The sequence below is a fragment of the Semicossyphus pulcher genome, unplaced genomic scaffold (assembly GCF_022749685.1).
Source record: "Semicossyphus pulcher isolate SPU_LCO1_2020_fin unplaced genomic scaffold, fSemPul1.0.p SCAF_1, whole genome shotgun sequence".
NCBI classification, from domain to species: Eukaryota; Metazoa; Chordata; class Actinopteri; order Labriformes; family Labridae; genus Semicossyphus; species Semicossyphus pulcher.
The window spans coordinates 6,612,909-6,629,332 of NW_027211603.1; the positions used below are offsets into that span (position 1 = coordinate 6,612,909).

A 16,424-nucleotide genomic window follows, 5' to 3' on the forward strand; every position below is an offset into this window, starting at 1 on the left:
TGGCTGCCTGATGCTTTGCTGAAGCTAACGGAGGATGCACTTTTAAGCTGCGCTAATCATTCTTTTTAACGAGTTAATAGGAGTGCTTGGACAGGTTTACGATAGAGACGACAGAGAGTGCAAGTCTCGCCTACGTTATCAATAAATCAATCAATTGTTATTTATATAGCGCCAAGCCATAACAAAAGTTATCTCAGGACACTTTACAAACAGAGCAGGTCTAGACTGTACTCATTTTATTACAGGGTAAAGAAACCAGAACTCTGTTTTAGTAAGCATTCAAACCTTTAAGAACACAAAAGTGGATGGGGGAAGTAACAAGTAAGGTGTGAGTTACATGTTGCACTTGCTCACTTGGCCAGAAAACTGTGGAGGTTGAAGCTGAATAAGCTGTGCAAGGCCTAGAATAATGACAATCTTAGCTGGTGATTCTATTAAATAGTTTTTAATATTAGCATTTCACCTCTGGCCATTCAGTGGGATCGTTTCCCAGTTTATCTTAGAGGAAGGCACACTGAGATAGACCGATAAATATTGACTTTGACGTCATACCTTTTCTAATCTGGTAGAAATAGGAAGCTAAAACCATCATTTGACATGATGTTTTTAGCTTGCTACAGGCATTGCGTTAGCGTTTCAGTTCCTGGTTGATATTGTGGGGCTTCTTGTTCTCCCCTCCGGTGGGCAGGGTTTTCAGAGTATGGGGCATTACACTTTGTCTCTACATGTAAATTGCTTTTCACAAGACCTACCCCCATAGGCTGTGAAGTTAATAATACTCCACGTACAGACATTTCTGAAGGATTAATTATTGTTGTACAAGTCTATGACTACACATTGATGGTGTGAAAGTAAATGTCATGGGTTCATTAAAATCAAAGGCTTTATCCTCTTCGTAGTATGCATGCACTCGACATTTAGGTTAACGGTGGCACAACAAAAAAGGTCATGAAGTGGCAAAAGCAATAAATGTTCATCAAATGGCAAGCATGATTGTGCTCAGCAACTTCATAGCAGTTAACTTAATTCTGGTATTTTGAGTTAACAGTTTAATTTGATAGCGCTGCTAGGAACAATTAATAGTTCAAAGCAAGTGAGCCATGCACTGGCCCGTAATGGTACATCAAAAATAAATATTGAGTGAAGTAAGCAACAAAGAGGAGCATCGTCAGCCTCACCTCTGGGTGGCACGAGGGAGTCCAGCCCGTTGAGTTAGCCTCTGACTGCAGCAGTCCACCAGCCTCTTGAGAATATATAAGCATTCCCTAAAGGTGGAGAAGAAGGGGTAGTGGCTGACAATGCACAGCGAGGTCAGCGTGCTGTTGCGATTCCTGGCTGCCATCTTAGCAGCATTTCTCCTGTGCTGTGGGGACTTGCCGGCGTTTAGTTCGCCACCTGGTTGTCCGCCTTCCTCTCCTAAGGCAGGCGGAGGTGCTGATTCAGCATTTTTAGCTGGAGATTTGGCTGAGGGCGGGCCTCCACCGCTGCCATCAGACCCTTCACTAGCTGCTTGAGCTGCTGTCTCTGTGTGACCGCTCTTGTCCCCACGAGCACGGTGATGTCCTCGCTGAAATGAACGGTAGAAGTTGACGCAGATTCCGTAGCGAGTGATTCCCGAGTCCTTGTCGGTGAGTGTGAAAACAAACGAGGAGTCATCGCGGAGGCTAACCCGACGTTGGCGTATACTCAGGCAGCCCTCTGGTTGGCAGAAAAACACCACATCTGGTGGGAGTGGGAAGTCATGGTGGTCCTCCAGCGGGTAGCGGCGGAGGAGCTGAGGTGTCTGGGCCACACTGTCACTGCTTGGTTGCCTTGAGGAGAGATGGACAAACATTTCTACGTTAAAAGCAGGTTGTAGCAGTACAAATATTATTTGATGTTTGTAGTTTAATAACTGTGTTCCTTTCACATTTTACAACTAATATCTACTGTAATAAAAAAATAGTTCTCTTTAAAGTAAACACAAAAGATTAATTAAAAGTGTCTCTAAGTGGTGCATTTAATAAATGAGGAATCAAAGGCTCTGGTTATTTGCCAAGATTATGGTCTGGCGGTTACAGAAGCTAATTTGTTTGTTTGTTAAGCTGTTAACATGTAGTCAGGGGAGATAAACAAATAAAAACCATCTAAACCTACAACTTTGAAATTGCAGTTAAGCGTAACACTTAAATCCCTAAATGTTCCAGTAGAGACACTCAGTGGCTCTAAAACAGTCACAGACTGGACAGTGGTCTGATTTCACTGTGTTCATGTGAGTCACCCTTTCCCCCATGGCTTATGTGCTTGAGACAATGTGCTACTATGCTTCATTATGCATGCTACATCACGTGGTAGAATGCTATGAGCGTTTTAACATACAGCGTTTGATGTCAGAGTCTCTCAAATAGCACCACCTTTTAGCAGCAACTCGTGGTGTCAATGAAATGACTAGGATTTTGGAATATTTTTGACGAGTTGATTGTTTTACTTACTTAATTTAAGAGCAAATTACTCAAAGACTTGACTCCAGATATTTCCTTGATTGGCATCACTGAACTTTTTTAAAGCCAAATTTACGACATCTCTTTCGTCAAATATTCCCTTAAACCAAATCTACTTCTTAAAAAGTCCAGATTGTAATCTTACCTTGCTCCGACCACAACCAAGTAGTCCAGAAGGCGAGGGCACATTTTCTTTTTCTCCATCTTGGATTGGTGATGTCCCGTGTGTCAGGGCATCCAGGATTTATGGTTCTCTTGAGTCAGTGGCACTTTTCCATCACAGCTGAGAAAGTTCAGGTTTAGAGTCGAAAGGCAGCTCCTTGATTTTCATCGTGATGGTTAAAAAAAAAAAGTCAAAACCTGTAACACAAGAAAAAGATTGGGAAACATTTTCAGGTCATGTGCTTTTGTCAGCACAATGAAGTAAACAGTGGAGTGTAAACCAGTGAGAAACACTGCAGATGCATCATAAAGAAATCTGGTTCACCTCCGCTGCGTGAGCCATTTTTCAGATCGAACTTGGGCTAAATATGGTGTCATGATTTATAGTCTATGACGTTTCTAAATGTCGAGGCCTATAAAGAAGAATTGTGCACTATAATTCTACTAAAGTTTTCAGCAGTCTCCACTTCCCCTGTACCCGTCTCATCTTCTACTTCAGTCTCTATTAACTACTTTCACAAGAAGCCTTTCAACCGCAGCAGACCAGTAACTATACAGAGGTATAGAGTCTACTAAGCTTTTCCAGATTTATGAGATTGGAGATTTTTCAGTGAGAAAACATGCGAGTGGAAACAGAACAATGTTGTATTGTGCTGTCCCGATAAACAGATAACCAATCAAGGAAACCGTTTAGACAGATAATCATAGATATAAAATGTTGTTCCTCTAGTTAATTGAGGTTTCTGCCATTGTAGAAACTTGAGATGTTTTCCACATCTGAAAATAATTTCATTTTTGTCCGACGGCTTATCATAGATGGAAAAAGCCTTTGAACATGGCAGAGATAGATAATGACGTAGCACATTTTCTTGGTATCAAACAGCCTTGTAGCTCTGCTGGAAATGTCACTGAATGTCCCATCTAACTTTGACTTTGCAGGAAATTAAAGACATTAACAAACAGGGTACCTGGCAGTCAGAAAGACAAAGCAGTAAAAGATGTCAGGCATGACGAGACTACATCAGCATCTCCAGTGTACAACAATGTTGTGTACATTACACCACAAATAATAAAAAGGTAGTAGCAGCATTCATTTTAGTGGGATGTGACTATAAAACTTGTCTTAGGTAATATTTTCTGTCGTAACTATTGTGTCAGCTGGTTGTTTTTGTCGGAGGATAAAGACTTTTCAGCAGAGGCTTGCTCATATAGTAAGCAGCTTAGAGGCCTCAGTGGAATAAGCACCCTTCAGAGCTTGAATTATGGTCCTTAGAGCGTTATGACTGACAGCTGCAACTCTACCAGAACCTCTACAGATGGCTATTCCCCACCATGGAGCCACTTACAGCTCCAGTCAAGCATTTTCTCACAGTCAGGATGACACAAGACATTGTAATCATCAAAGTATTAACTTGACTCTGCAGGATGAAAAATTCTCAGGCTGACATAATGTTCACTTGTACAACTGGACAGCTTTTCCATGACTACAACATCAAAAAAATATGTCTGGGCATCTCTAGGGCTGTGCTTAAGTCAAACATAGCAACACTAAAAACATCCTAGTCATCTCAAAGTAACAGTACTCTGGATGTACTCTTGTAAACATATGATTAAAATACATAAATCGTAAACAAAGAACAGGAGACAAGGGATTATGATGCAAATTTAAAAATACATGCAAAAAGACCAAACAAACACAACAAGAATAACGCGCTGCAAATGAACAGAACATACTTTAAAAAGCTGAAACAATCACGCTGCAAACACGTAAACGGTGCAAAGTCTAAAACACACACAGAAAAACACTGCAAATTCAGTTCACAACAGAAGTGCCAACTAGCTACATATTATTTTTATATTATTACAAAGAACAGCTTGTGGCTTAAATGAAGTGTGGTTTATTAAGACTATAGTCAGAGGACAAGTCTGTATATCTGCCTTCCTCTTCCACAACACATTTCTCCCTGCATGATTGTTAAACGTAACAAAATGGCGGCTCTGTAAAGAAACCCTTGCTGTGTTATTCTAAGGCACAAGCATCAAAACCTGACTGCAAACTCCTGATGCTTCCGTCTGATGAACCCTCATATACATTCTTATATTATCATTATGTAATATACTTCAAATATTATATTTGTAGCCACAGTCAAGTATTAGGGTGTAAAGAGAAAAAAACTCAAGATGTGAGAATATATTTATACAGGAGGACAAGCCCACAGAAGCAAAACATGCCAGGTGAAAAGGAAACACTCTTTACTCTAACGCACACTAATGCAACATGCAGAAACTCCACCCTGAAACACAAACACAATACCCCGAGCAGTTTTCACTGTCTCTTAAAGGGAGTTATTTCTCCTCTCCAATTTAGCCAGTGGTTTATAACGTATTTCATACTATTCATGTATTCCAGTAAAAAAAAAATTAAGAGTAACCTGAGGGTAAAACAGCAAGACCTTGTTTTCTACTAGAAATTGGGTCACAAGGTTAAAATTTGCAGACTTGTACTTCTTGTGAGCAAGATCCCACTTGAAAACAAAACAATGGTTTTATTTTAGATGATCAGAATGGCGTCTAACGTTGGCTTTAAGCGCCATTTTAGTAAATTACTTGTCAAAGACATTAGGAAAGAAAGATTAATGAGTTAATTATCAAACTGACATAAAACATAAAACAAGTGAAAAAATGAACTATTAGTCGATTGAATCATCAGTAGTCGGTCCAATCTCTGCACTTCTGTTGTTTTGTTGTGTCATTGCAGAGCAATGCAGGAGCAACAGCACGGCAGGCTATAAAGTTTACGACCCAGTCTCAAAATGACCCCTCAGTGTTCATCCTTTACAAGGTTTTTTATTGAAAGCAGAATTACAGGTATTTTCCTCTCCAAAACAAACAGACCCTGTAAATAAAAACACTGATAAAAGCACTTTCAAGTTGAAATTAGTGTTTCTATGACTCTTCCTCTGGCGCCGTGGCAACAAGACTAGCTGCCGTTAACTGTAACTCAGCTTGTTTCTCTAATTACTTTAACAGACATCTTATAACTTAAATCATTTCAATGTAGTCAGCTGGAAATGTTTTAATGACCAACACTTATAGAAAACTGTTTAATCTGAATCTTATAGGTAAACATGAGACTCGTGTAGGCTGATATAAGAGTATGGGGCGGTACAGATCTGAAAAAAGGAATGCATAGGTGAAGCTTTGTTTCAAACAACTAAATCATATTCGACTTTCAAAACTCAGTCTGGTACCAACCCAATTCAAATTCATGAGTTAGTGCATATTTTGCACGAGTTATCCTGTTTAATGGCTGTTATAGGAGCTGATCTTGAATGAAAGTCTATCAGGCAGGGTTGCATCCTTTTCTACCTGCTGTGTCACGTTTCCTTCAAAGGTGTCAATTTCAGAGATCAGAGGCAGTACATCCTAAAGCAGTCTTTGTGTTGTTTTGTTGATTTTTCTTGGTTTTTAGGCTTCAGTTCTGCATGTTACTCGCTTACCAAAGTGTTTTTCTCTCAATAGCTTCATCTGTACATCACATTGCAAAAGATAATTTATTTCTACAAACAGACAGCCTGTAGGTCTTAAAGAACAATACTTGTTTGTTTATATATCCAAAAATAAAAGGGCTAGGGTCAACAATTAGTTGCTTAATCTATTGATCCATCAAGGGACTATTGATCACCAACTTTTTTTTGTAATCAACGAATCCTTTCAGTTTTTTGTTTTTGTCAATGTCAAACTTTGCTGTTCCAGCTTTGCTAATGTAATGACTTGTCATTTTAAATTGTAAATGAAGAGTCTAAATGTTTTTGGATTGTTGCATGGAAAAAAGAAGCAATTTAAATACGTTACTTTGGGCGAAGGAAAATTGTGATGAGCATTTTTTACATTTATTGACATTTTTGAAGACTAAACAATCAATCTATTAATCTTGAAAATAATCAGGAGATTAATTGCTAATTAAAATAATCATTAGTTGCAGCCCTGAAAATGGTACAAGCATAAATAAATAAATTTCGTTTTCCATCTATTCTGTAGCAATAATCGGTCGACTATATTAACATTACAACCATAACATTTCAAGACATGAACATGTAATATGCATGATGACATTTAAGTGTAAACGGTAAATAAATGCTGACACGTGGATTTCATGCTTCAGGGATGTGAGCTCAGACCAGGATCACAAAGATAACAGGGCACACTGATAGGCTGCATGTAAGCCATGAGTGGGATACTACAGTCTCACATCCTGACAGAGGCTGTCATTAACCTCAGCAGCAATGGCACAGACTCCAAGTGGCGCAGCTGTGTCCAGCTGACATTAGGGCTGACTCTATCACAGAGGGCTGCAGATGCATTATGGGTCTAATTATCTCTAATAGCCCTAAATGTGAGCAGAGGAGCCATCACAGATGGACATAAGGCAAATGTGATCCAACTAATACTGATGGGGCACTGTGGTTAAATGGTCAATTTTCACTTAATTACTTAATAGATCCAGAATAGACAATGCTTACAGACACGCAAGTATTGAAACATAGTCACTGTAGTAACAGGATACTGTGCTGTTTTCTGGGGAAGAAATGAAGCTGGTTTATACTTGACAGAGCACACATAAGGATGAATAAATAACCTGAGTCATCTTAATCTTAATCAACACTCAGTGCATTTGTTAAAATTATAGAAATGCATTGTAAGCCCGACAGCCTCCTGCTGGCTTTTGCATGTTGATGAACCAGAAAACTAAAGTTAACTGTCACTGAACATTAAAAGCCATTATTCTCTGAGAAACTAGTAAGAATTAGGGGTGTCATGATTCTCCACACCCACATTTTAGCAATAAGACAGAACATGTAAACAGCACTCTCCTTTGGAAAATAGACTTCATAAAATCTATCCATTTCAGATTAGGCCCTGTAAGATAAGCATAGAATCGGGTCTTAATAGCAAAGTCAATTACGTTTTTTACTTCCGTTCGCTACAAACGGCCTCTTGCCTGTTTACAGTCAGCTCTTAAAGTTAGTCTTAAAACAAACCAACTCCCCAACAGTTTGAAAGGCTGAGGTTAATTTCAGACTGCACAGCTGCTAGTAAACAGGAATACTGGTAAAATATTCATTTTCTTTAGCCATGTAAAGAGCTCAGGAGGAATATTGTCTTATACGAAATAAGGGCCAAAATATGAATATTTTGTAAATGTTCAAATACTAATAAATAATAATAATAATAATAACGCTATTGAGTCTCGTGGGAAAGGCAAAATATTGCCACACTGGTGACCTCAGTTCTGTTCAACTTATTTCTGTTGTTTCAACATCATCTCCTACACTGGCAGTGACCATGGTGTCTCCAAAAGTGCCGCTGCAGGCTATCGATAAGCTACACTGTGTTGTTGAGTGTTTTATTTCCCCTGGATGTGCTCATGTTGGCACAGGTAGAAAGAAAAACAGAGTGAATCACTGATCCTGATTTCCATGATTGAAAACCAAAAGCTTACTTGAATCAATTTTCAATTTAGAATTAAGATCTTGTGGTCATATTACTGATAAATCCAAAATATAGAATGCTTACAAACACTTCAGTTACAAAATACTATGTTTTTTAAGGAAAAAGCTAAAAAAGAAGCTGATCTACACTTCACGTGGTGAACATAAGAAGACACAGTTCAGACAGCACTTCACAGTGGGCTGAAACATGGCAGGTTGAGTCAGCTTAATGTCAGCACTCATCACATTTAGTAAAAACATAGAAATTTGCTGCAAGCCTGGCTGTCTCCTACTGGCTTTTGCATGTCAATGAACAAGAAGACCAAAGTTAACTGCCACATAATATTATTAAGTATATCTTCACTGAGAGACTGGTGAGAATAGATAACCTTGTGTTGAAGCAGTCCATTTTTGAAGCTAGTTCTTTACACCATTATTGCTATTTCTACATGATGGACCAACTCTGAGCATATAGGAGAGTGGCAACTATTCCCTCACAGCGATGAGCAATTCCAGACAGGAAATAATGCCAAGAACATAATTTATTCTAGCAGTGAGGTCTAGGCCTGCAAAATAGATCTAACCCTTTTTGTCTTACAGAAACTATCAGGTGGACAATGAATCAACATGCAGGTCTGGCAACATGAATGCTTCCTGGTCTAAAGCCAAAATGGCTATTTTATGAAGCAGCTGAGCTAGAGGCAGACTCATCCTGCACAAAGATAGAGGACGACCACAGCATTATTTTTAGATAAGAGAGAATGCCACTTCACTGGTTGTATTTAATGAGTGAGCTTGGTATTGAAACCGTGTTTCTCTCTTGAAAAAGGGGGAGATTAAAGAATAACCACAACACCGTGCAATCTTCAAAGACAAGATAATGATGAGGGTTAACACAACAGATGAATCTGGTCAGAGTGGTCTGCAGGCAGCACTCACTTGTTATATAAGCATGGAGAGGAGATAGATATGAATCACAGGCCTCCAACATGGACAGCACTTCTTGCCAGTCACAGTGAGCAGCAGTAACAAGCGATGGAAAATACTCTTGAATTTGTTTCAGTTGAGCACTGACACAAACAACAGAGGGGATGAAGTGTTGATTAAAAACTATTGATCTTTTCACTCTCATTTTCAGATTTCAATTTCTTATTGAACCAATGTTACCATGTTCCACATTTGAACAGATATAAGAACTATTTTGTACTCTGTCAGTAGCACAAAATAAGAGCCTGAACCTCTTAGGCATAGACTGACAAAGTACATTAATTCAACCTCTATTCATTTCTAAAAGATTCCTGGAAGGCACTTAGTCCATATTGATTTTTCTAGACCTTGTCCAGCATGTGAACCCAATTATTTTTGGCTGCAAAACTCACATAAACAAAGCAAGTAAAGTGTTCTTTTGTCTGGCAAATAATTGTATTTTGCATCCAATCCTATACGTTTTTTTTTTTTCATTTGAACAGTACCACTTTAAGTTGGATGCAGTGGTGTTATGACAGGTTGCATTTAGGTCATGTTGCCATCTTGCCAGCTGTCACGTCTAACCGAAAATGGCAAAAATTTCAGTTCTGTCTTGATTGACAGAGATGGAGCTCAGCTCTGTGTGACCGACATAACGACGGCATTCATAGTTGATTTTATGTAAGACAAAAATCATACACCTTTATATATTTCTTAATTCTTAACCTACTGCTAACAATCTCCAGTGCAAAGTAGATTATGTATTTGTCCTGTATAGCCTTTTGAGATCATTATAATGAACTATTTTTACTTGACTTGAAGCTTTGACATTCAAGTCTAATTTTACTTCGGATCGGGGAGATGAGGTGATATTAGGCTTTCTTAAGTCAGAAATATTGAGGTTGTCGATGTCTTTGGCTGCTTATACTCAGTCTATTTTGAGTATTTGGTCCTGAAACAGAACCTACTCATACTTTCAATCTAATTTTACCGTATAATATTAGAATTTCAAATTTGTACAAAAGAAGAAATTAAACATGTATACACGAGCTGGCCACTATATTTGGTACACTTGTGCAATCTAATAAAGTAAAATACAACCTCTCTGCCTTAAAATATGCTTTCACATTCATAACTATGTTCATTTTTGATTGAATCTTTGGAGAAATAGGCTTATAACTGACAACACCTTTATTTTTGAGGCTGTAGTTTAAAGTGGAGTTAAACTGTATAGCATTATATCAAGACGTTCCTTACATTGTGTCAGCCCTATTTACATACACAAGGGCAGAATATTAGAAATACCTTTTGGTTTACTTTTCCAGTACACCTCCACCCACTACGACCCTTATTATACAACATGAAGAAGAAATATCAGCTAGTTGACAGTGTCAACAACAAAAAAATGTAAAAATTGTAAAACCAGAATTTGTGGCACAGCTTTTGTAATACATCGCATTAGATTGTACAAGTGTTGCTAATGAAGTGGTTGGTCAGTGTACAACAAAACGTATGTTTGTTTTGCACTAGGAAAATAGATTCATCCATAATGTACTACTCCATCCTTCACCTTGCTGACATTGGTAGAAACCTCATAAAACACTCAAATACCATGACCATTCAGTCAATAAACGATTATATTACCTGTCTTATCTATTCAATCGTGTTTCTATCGGGAGCTGGTTTTGACATCGTGTAATATAGTACAGCTGCACAACGATGCTTTCAGCGTACTTAGGGACGATGTTACAATGACACACGACTTCAACGGAGCGGGTGTCAGTTACAGAGAACAAATCCCATATGAGCTAGGGTTAATTATGAGGTGAAGTGGGGATTTTACTACCTAACGAGCTAACAGTAGAGATTAGGGTAACGACATGCGCTATAACAAACGTGATAAGGCAAATCCAACGCCTCCCGATAGTTCATCGAGAGCAGGTCGTGTAGCTTGTCGTCTCTGTTATCATGTATTATTATCATTATCATTATTATTATACATTTATTTTTATTTAAAAGGGACCATGTGTGCACATGAATGTCACCATTTGATGCGCCGTACCAGGTTATAGCTTAAAGCTAATTCGCATATGTAGTCCCTTGACAGGTCAAAACAAAACAAAAAACAGGACAATAACATAAAATACAGAGTAAAACATACAACAAAGTTATACAAAGAAGAACATCTATAATAAGCTGTCAGGCCTGGCTCGTCCTACATGTTCACCCCTACGAAGCATCCTCTCACCACCACTCTGCTAGCTTCACGGCTTCCTACGTCACGGGTGGATTAGCTAGGTAGCTAGCTAGCCTAGCTGGCTGCTAACAGTAGCTTGACCGTTTTGTCTCACAAACAATGAAACATACAAAATGAATGATAACAGCGTCTACTTTAGACACAAACATCAAAACACATATCATAAATGCGTTGGAGGAGTTTATACAGCGAAGAGTTTGAGTAGGAACATCCATACCTGCTTACATTAGCCGGTTAGCCGCTAACGTTCGCTGCGGAGCCAGCTGCTGCCGACGGCCTGGGTGGTGGGTGCCCTCCTCGGACACAGAGAGAGGGAGGCAGCGGTGTTTGTCCGAATTCAGCCTTTGTTCTTTGCGATTACGGAATATCATTGGAAACATCGGGAGAGGGCGAAAAGGCTTGGTATTTCGTCCTCGCAGCAAAACAGCTGATGCGAAACGTGTGTCCGCCTCTCTGTTCGATGATCGGGTGGCTCGGTCAGTTACAACCTGCCTTCACAACATCCTCCTCATCATCACCAGCCTGCAGGGAGTTCCGCATACTGAGAGCTCGACCTAACGGAAGCTTGACGAAACCCACCTAAAGCTCCCTGGAAGGGCCAACGTCAGCGTGCCCGTGGTAGTAGCTCTTCACCCACCAAACAGTCTGAATCAGGGTTATTACATAGTTAAAGCTCCTGTGAGGACTTTTTAACTGGTTATGAAACAGACTGAAATTAATTCTGATAACTCTATATGACCTACAAAAGCAAACCAGACCATCAACGACGAGATTATTTGTATATGGTTATTTTTAATGCCTGAAACTGCTGGCAGGGGTAGGTGTCAGATAAAGCAATTTACGGCACGCTGTCTTTATTTACATTTTCCAGGGCGAAAATTTAAAGTGAGTGATACATATGACTGTTAAAGAAAGCAGGACGAGATTGTTAGCACCACTTAAGCGTGTACAGAACAAAATCAGCAAAGAGATAAGAGGTACAGCTTTGTCCACAGGGGTCGCCAAAATCAACACAAATCGAAAGTTCCTCACAGTAGCTTTAACTAAACTAAATAGAATTGCAGGTAAAATCAGCTTAGCTTTCGTTTCCCCCCTCGATTCACACTGTGGTTGCTATAGCTACCACTTTGTCCTGCTCTGTTTGACATCACAAGAGACACTGGCCTAAGCATTAGCTTTAGAATTTGCACACACGTGTGCTAAAGAGACCATGAAATGTTATTATGGCCCCAAATTATTTAATATAACTCCTAAATCCCAAAATGTTGACTATACTTTATAAATGTTTTTAAAGCACATTAAAGGCCCTATGTAATTTCACCACTATTGTACAGCATTCTAACTTTGTCTACTTTTATATCTTTTAATGATAATAATAATTTATATATGATTTACACTATACTACCTTACGGACAATTCATGTCTTTATGTCTTTGACTTATATTCTCTGTTTTTAATTTCACTTCTGAAAGGGTATTTTTTTGCCTGATACCTGATTTCATACAATGTTCATTTTTCACTTTTTATCTATCTATATTAGTTTGGTTTGTTGTTGGCCAATCTTTCTTTTTCTCCAAGTTAAAAGTAGCCTCAGGATAGTAGTAATTTCCTCAACTAACTTGGACAGAAATACACCCAGAATGGTGAGGTATAAAACAGATTTAGTTTGTTATTTAGCAGCGCCAAGTTGAAAAGTTTTGTGCTCCCCGTCGGGGAATCGAACCCGGTGTTCCGCGCCTCCGGAAATGACGTCATTAGCACGTAAACCAGAAGTTGGTACGGATCCAACCTGAGACAGCCTACCTTCAGGTAATACTGTAATTTACGTTAAAGGACGGTGAAACACTTGGATCGCGTTGGCTTAGTGCTGTGCTTGTTTAACTATGAATGATGTATGAGTAATTAAGCATATCGATGTCAATTATAATGCAGGTATTGTTCCATTATTTCACATTTTGCCCCATTATGTCCCCTAAACTAGAAAGTTGAGCAGATTGTTATCCACAGAAAGACACTTTCGAGAAATGTTAGTATTACTTCTGGAATTTAAGAGTTTTAATACCTTTAAATGAAACCTGCATGAAAATGTACTTCACTTCTACTTTAATCTGCTCTTTAGGACTGCTAAATCAGGTACCTTACGGATTGCGTCTTCCCTATATCAGGATAGTTTACATTCATTTAAATAAGAACATTTCGGGTTTGGATTGAAACTATTTTCTTATACTTTTTCAGCCTAAATAACAGAACGCTGTTGTGAATTTTTTTTTTGGGCTGGACATGGTTCCAGTTCCCAGATATCGCGATTATTGGACGTGTGACGTCAGACCTAATTTTCCATCAGTTTCCGTAGTGTAGTGGTTATCACGTTCGCCTCACACGCGAAAGGTCCCCGGTTCGAAACCGGGCGGAAACACTTGTTTGCATTTTTTTTGTCCACCTGCGAACTGTCTAATTTGCAGACCAACCGCACAACCCGGGGTACAAATGACAGTGGAACATGGTACAAAAAAACAGTGACGTGACATCATGGATACAGCCCAGCTTTCAAATGTTATTTCTGTTTAATTTACAGCATATTCGCCAGGTCTCCTTTCCCCCGGCTTGATATAGGAAGGTTAACCATACTTATTCTCAACAGTTCAGGAAGACCTCTTTCTCACTGCTACTGATTCACTGTTATATTTCTTGGTTTATTTTCACAATCAGGTAGAACAATTTTGATCGCCAGGGAATTGAACGCCAGTCTTCGGCGTCCTTATTACGTCGGTTTCTGTACCTTTTAACAAAATAAAAGGGCAAATGGCTAGATCTAGGCTAGGTCTATATTATTTACGGTCTTTAAAATTCATGACAGAGTTAAGTTATCATATACAACAGGTCTCACGCGATCTCTCCATGTCAAAAACGATCACCTCGACCAGCATTTAAAATGTGTAGACGTTAAATTGGATTTTAACCAATTAGAGTTAAGGTCTACAGATATCGCGATCAAAATTGAGATTTGGACCACTTCGTAAGCCAGTTTCCGTAGTGTAGTGGTTATCACGTTCGCCTAACACGCGAAAGGTCCCCGGTTCGAGACCGGGCGGAAACACTTATTGCCTCTTTACATTGCGGATAAAAGTGCTCAGTAGTTATATATTACATACTTACATAATGTAGCTGTGTACTGAAATAACAACAGTTTTGTATTACATGCATCAGGCAATTAGTAACATATATTCATATTATATAAATACAGATGGTTTTGCACATGATTGGGCATACAAATTGGAGTTCTATTTCTGCTATGTTTGTATACTAGTTATAGGCTGATCCTAATATTGTGGTATTTTATCATTACCCACTCATTAACGGCTGTATACATCTTTGCATATGGTAGTGAATCTGAGCAGATGTGGACAACCTACAAGGCCTTCATTTAAATCCTTGAGTATCAACATATTGCTGAATATAATGGCAATCAAGTAATTTTGATATATCAGCACTACAGCATAGCTTTAATTTACACTGTGCATACAAAACAGAAGGTCTTCAGGAGTTACAAGTATTAAAATAGGTTTGCATTTCTATATAACAATAATGTTTACAGTGTCACCCTTTGCAGACAGGAATTACATGAGATCAGAGATGACAATTACAGTATATACAGTACAACTAACCTCTATAATGACAGCATTAACATAACATGTACACTTTAAGAGCAAACAAGTGATGGTTTTTTGCTCATTTGACAAGCTCGGAATAATTTCAGTTCTGTCAAATTTTATGTTAGTTGAGCTGGAATTCGATCGGTACATGATGGAAAATTTGTGTTTGGCTGGAGATACCTGCAAGCAAGCAACCAAGAAAAAAACAGCAAACCTTACATTTCATTTTCAAAGGACTATAGAGAAAGCTTTGCAAAGCCAACGGAAAGAAATCACAGTTTATTTTTTAAATGCTGCACACTCCCGTATTAATCTGCTTCTTTTAATATTGATCTATCTGTCAAAAAGAAAACCATTAAACACAAGAGTTAAAGGGATGTCAGAAAATCAATAACAAAAAAATGATCTCGTTTTAAAAGCTTTATTAAAACTAAATCAGATTTCAAGAGGGAAGGCAACAGGCTGGATACAATACGCAGTCAGTAAAATGCCAGGACACTATTGACTTCTGTCTTTGCAGGTCCCTGCTGAATAAACAACGGTGCCTCAAGAAGTTCTTCTTTTATACAAAGAGTGAAATTAAGTTTGACATTTAATTCAGGCAACTTTCCTTTTAGTATTGCAACACAATACAGCCACAGATAGGAAGGAAACTTTTTGTGTTGCATAACTGGATTGCGCTTGCTTCCAGTAGCAGAAAAAAATGACTTAACTGTGGCCTATTTTCAGGTGTTTTTTCCAAGTAACTGTTGCAGGGAGAGGAAGAAAAACAATCTGGTTGCTATTGTGTCTGTGATGATTCTGCAGGCACCAGAACACACTGTACTGCTGTTAACACTATGAAGAATGTGGAAGGAAAACATCCATTTGTTTGTGTTAATTCTACCAACCAGTAGGTGGCGCTCGCTGCATTTTGTCCACTCACAATCTTTTGTCTTATGTTGTAAAAGGGCAAACTTTAATGCAGTGAATTATTGACTTGTGCTCCATTAGGCCCTTCAATCAATACAATAAAACAGAAAAGAATACATTTCATACATCAGTGATGTATAGGATGGCAAATAGGCAGTTACTCAGCAACTTATTCCTGTCATGTGCAATGGAAAGGTGATAAAAAGTACTCATATCAACCATTAAATAGTTGCTTATTAGCATGTTTATCAGTAGCTCTTTATAAGTCGTCAAAAAGCACTTATTCATGCATTATTCTGCATGACTATATCATATGAAGTCTAAACTATTAACAAAGAGTTTTCCTTCTTTAACCTCCTAATAATTGCTTTTTTTTTAAAGGAGCTTAAGAAGTGGCTGTACATGAATTCAATCTTAGCTAGCTTTACTCAGTATTGTAGTACTACAACAGCATATGGCCCATACTGAGCAAAGTATATTGAGATTATAATTCATGTACTTC

At 38.5% G+C, this 16,424-nt stretch overlaps 1 protein-coding gene and 2 non-coding genes across 12 annotated transcripts in view; 2 read left to right on the top strand and 1 right to left on the bottom strand.

The window, feature by feature from the left end:
- The window catches only part of madd (MAP-kinase activating death domain), a 58,530-nt gene extending 46,671 nt beyond the window's left edge, over window positions 1-11,859 (bottom strand). For all 10 annotated transcript variants that reach the window (XM_069675565.1, XM_069675408.1, XM_069675158.1 and 7 more), the window contains exons 1-3: window positions 11,575-11,859; window positions 2,626-2,840; window positions 1,179-1,811 (exon numbers count right to left, since the gene is read on the bottom strand). In XM_069675565.1, the coding sequence (XP_069531666.1) occupies window positions 1,179-1,811; window positions 2,626-2,684 (692 nt within the window). In that variant the 5' untranslated portion in view covers window positions 2,685-2,840; window positions 11,575-11,859. The remainder of the gene's footprint in view (window positions 1-1,178; window positions 1,812-2,625; window positions 2,841-11,574) is intronic.
- Window positions 11,860-13,700: 1,841 nt separating this feature from the next.
- On the top strand, window positions 13,701-13,773 carry trnav-cac (transfer RNA valine (anticodon CAC)). The gene has a single exon. It is a non-coding gene; the product is annotated as a tRNA-Val (tRNA).
- Window positions 13,774-14,381: 608 nt separating this feature from the next.
- On the top strand, window positions 14,382-14,454 carry trnav-aac (transfer RNA valine (anticodon AAC)). Its single transcript has one exon. It is a non-coding gene; the product is annotated as a tRNA-Val (tRNA).
- Window positions 14,455-16,424: the final 1,970 nt, after the last annotated feature.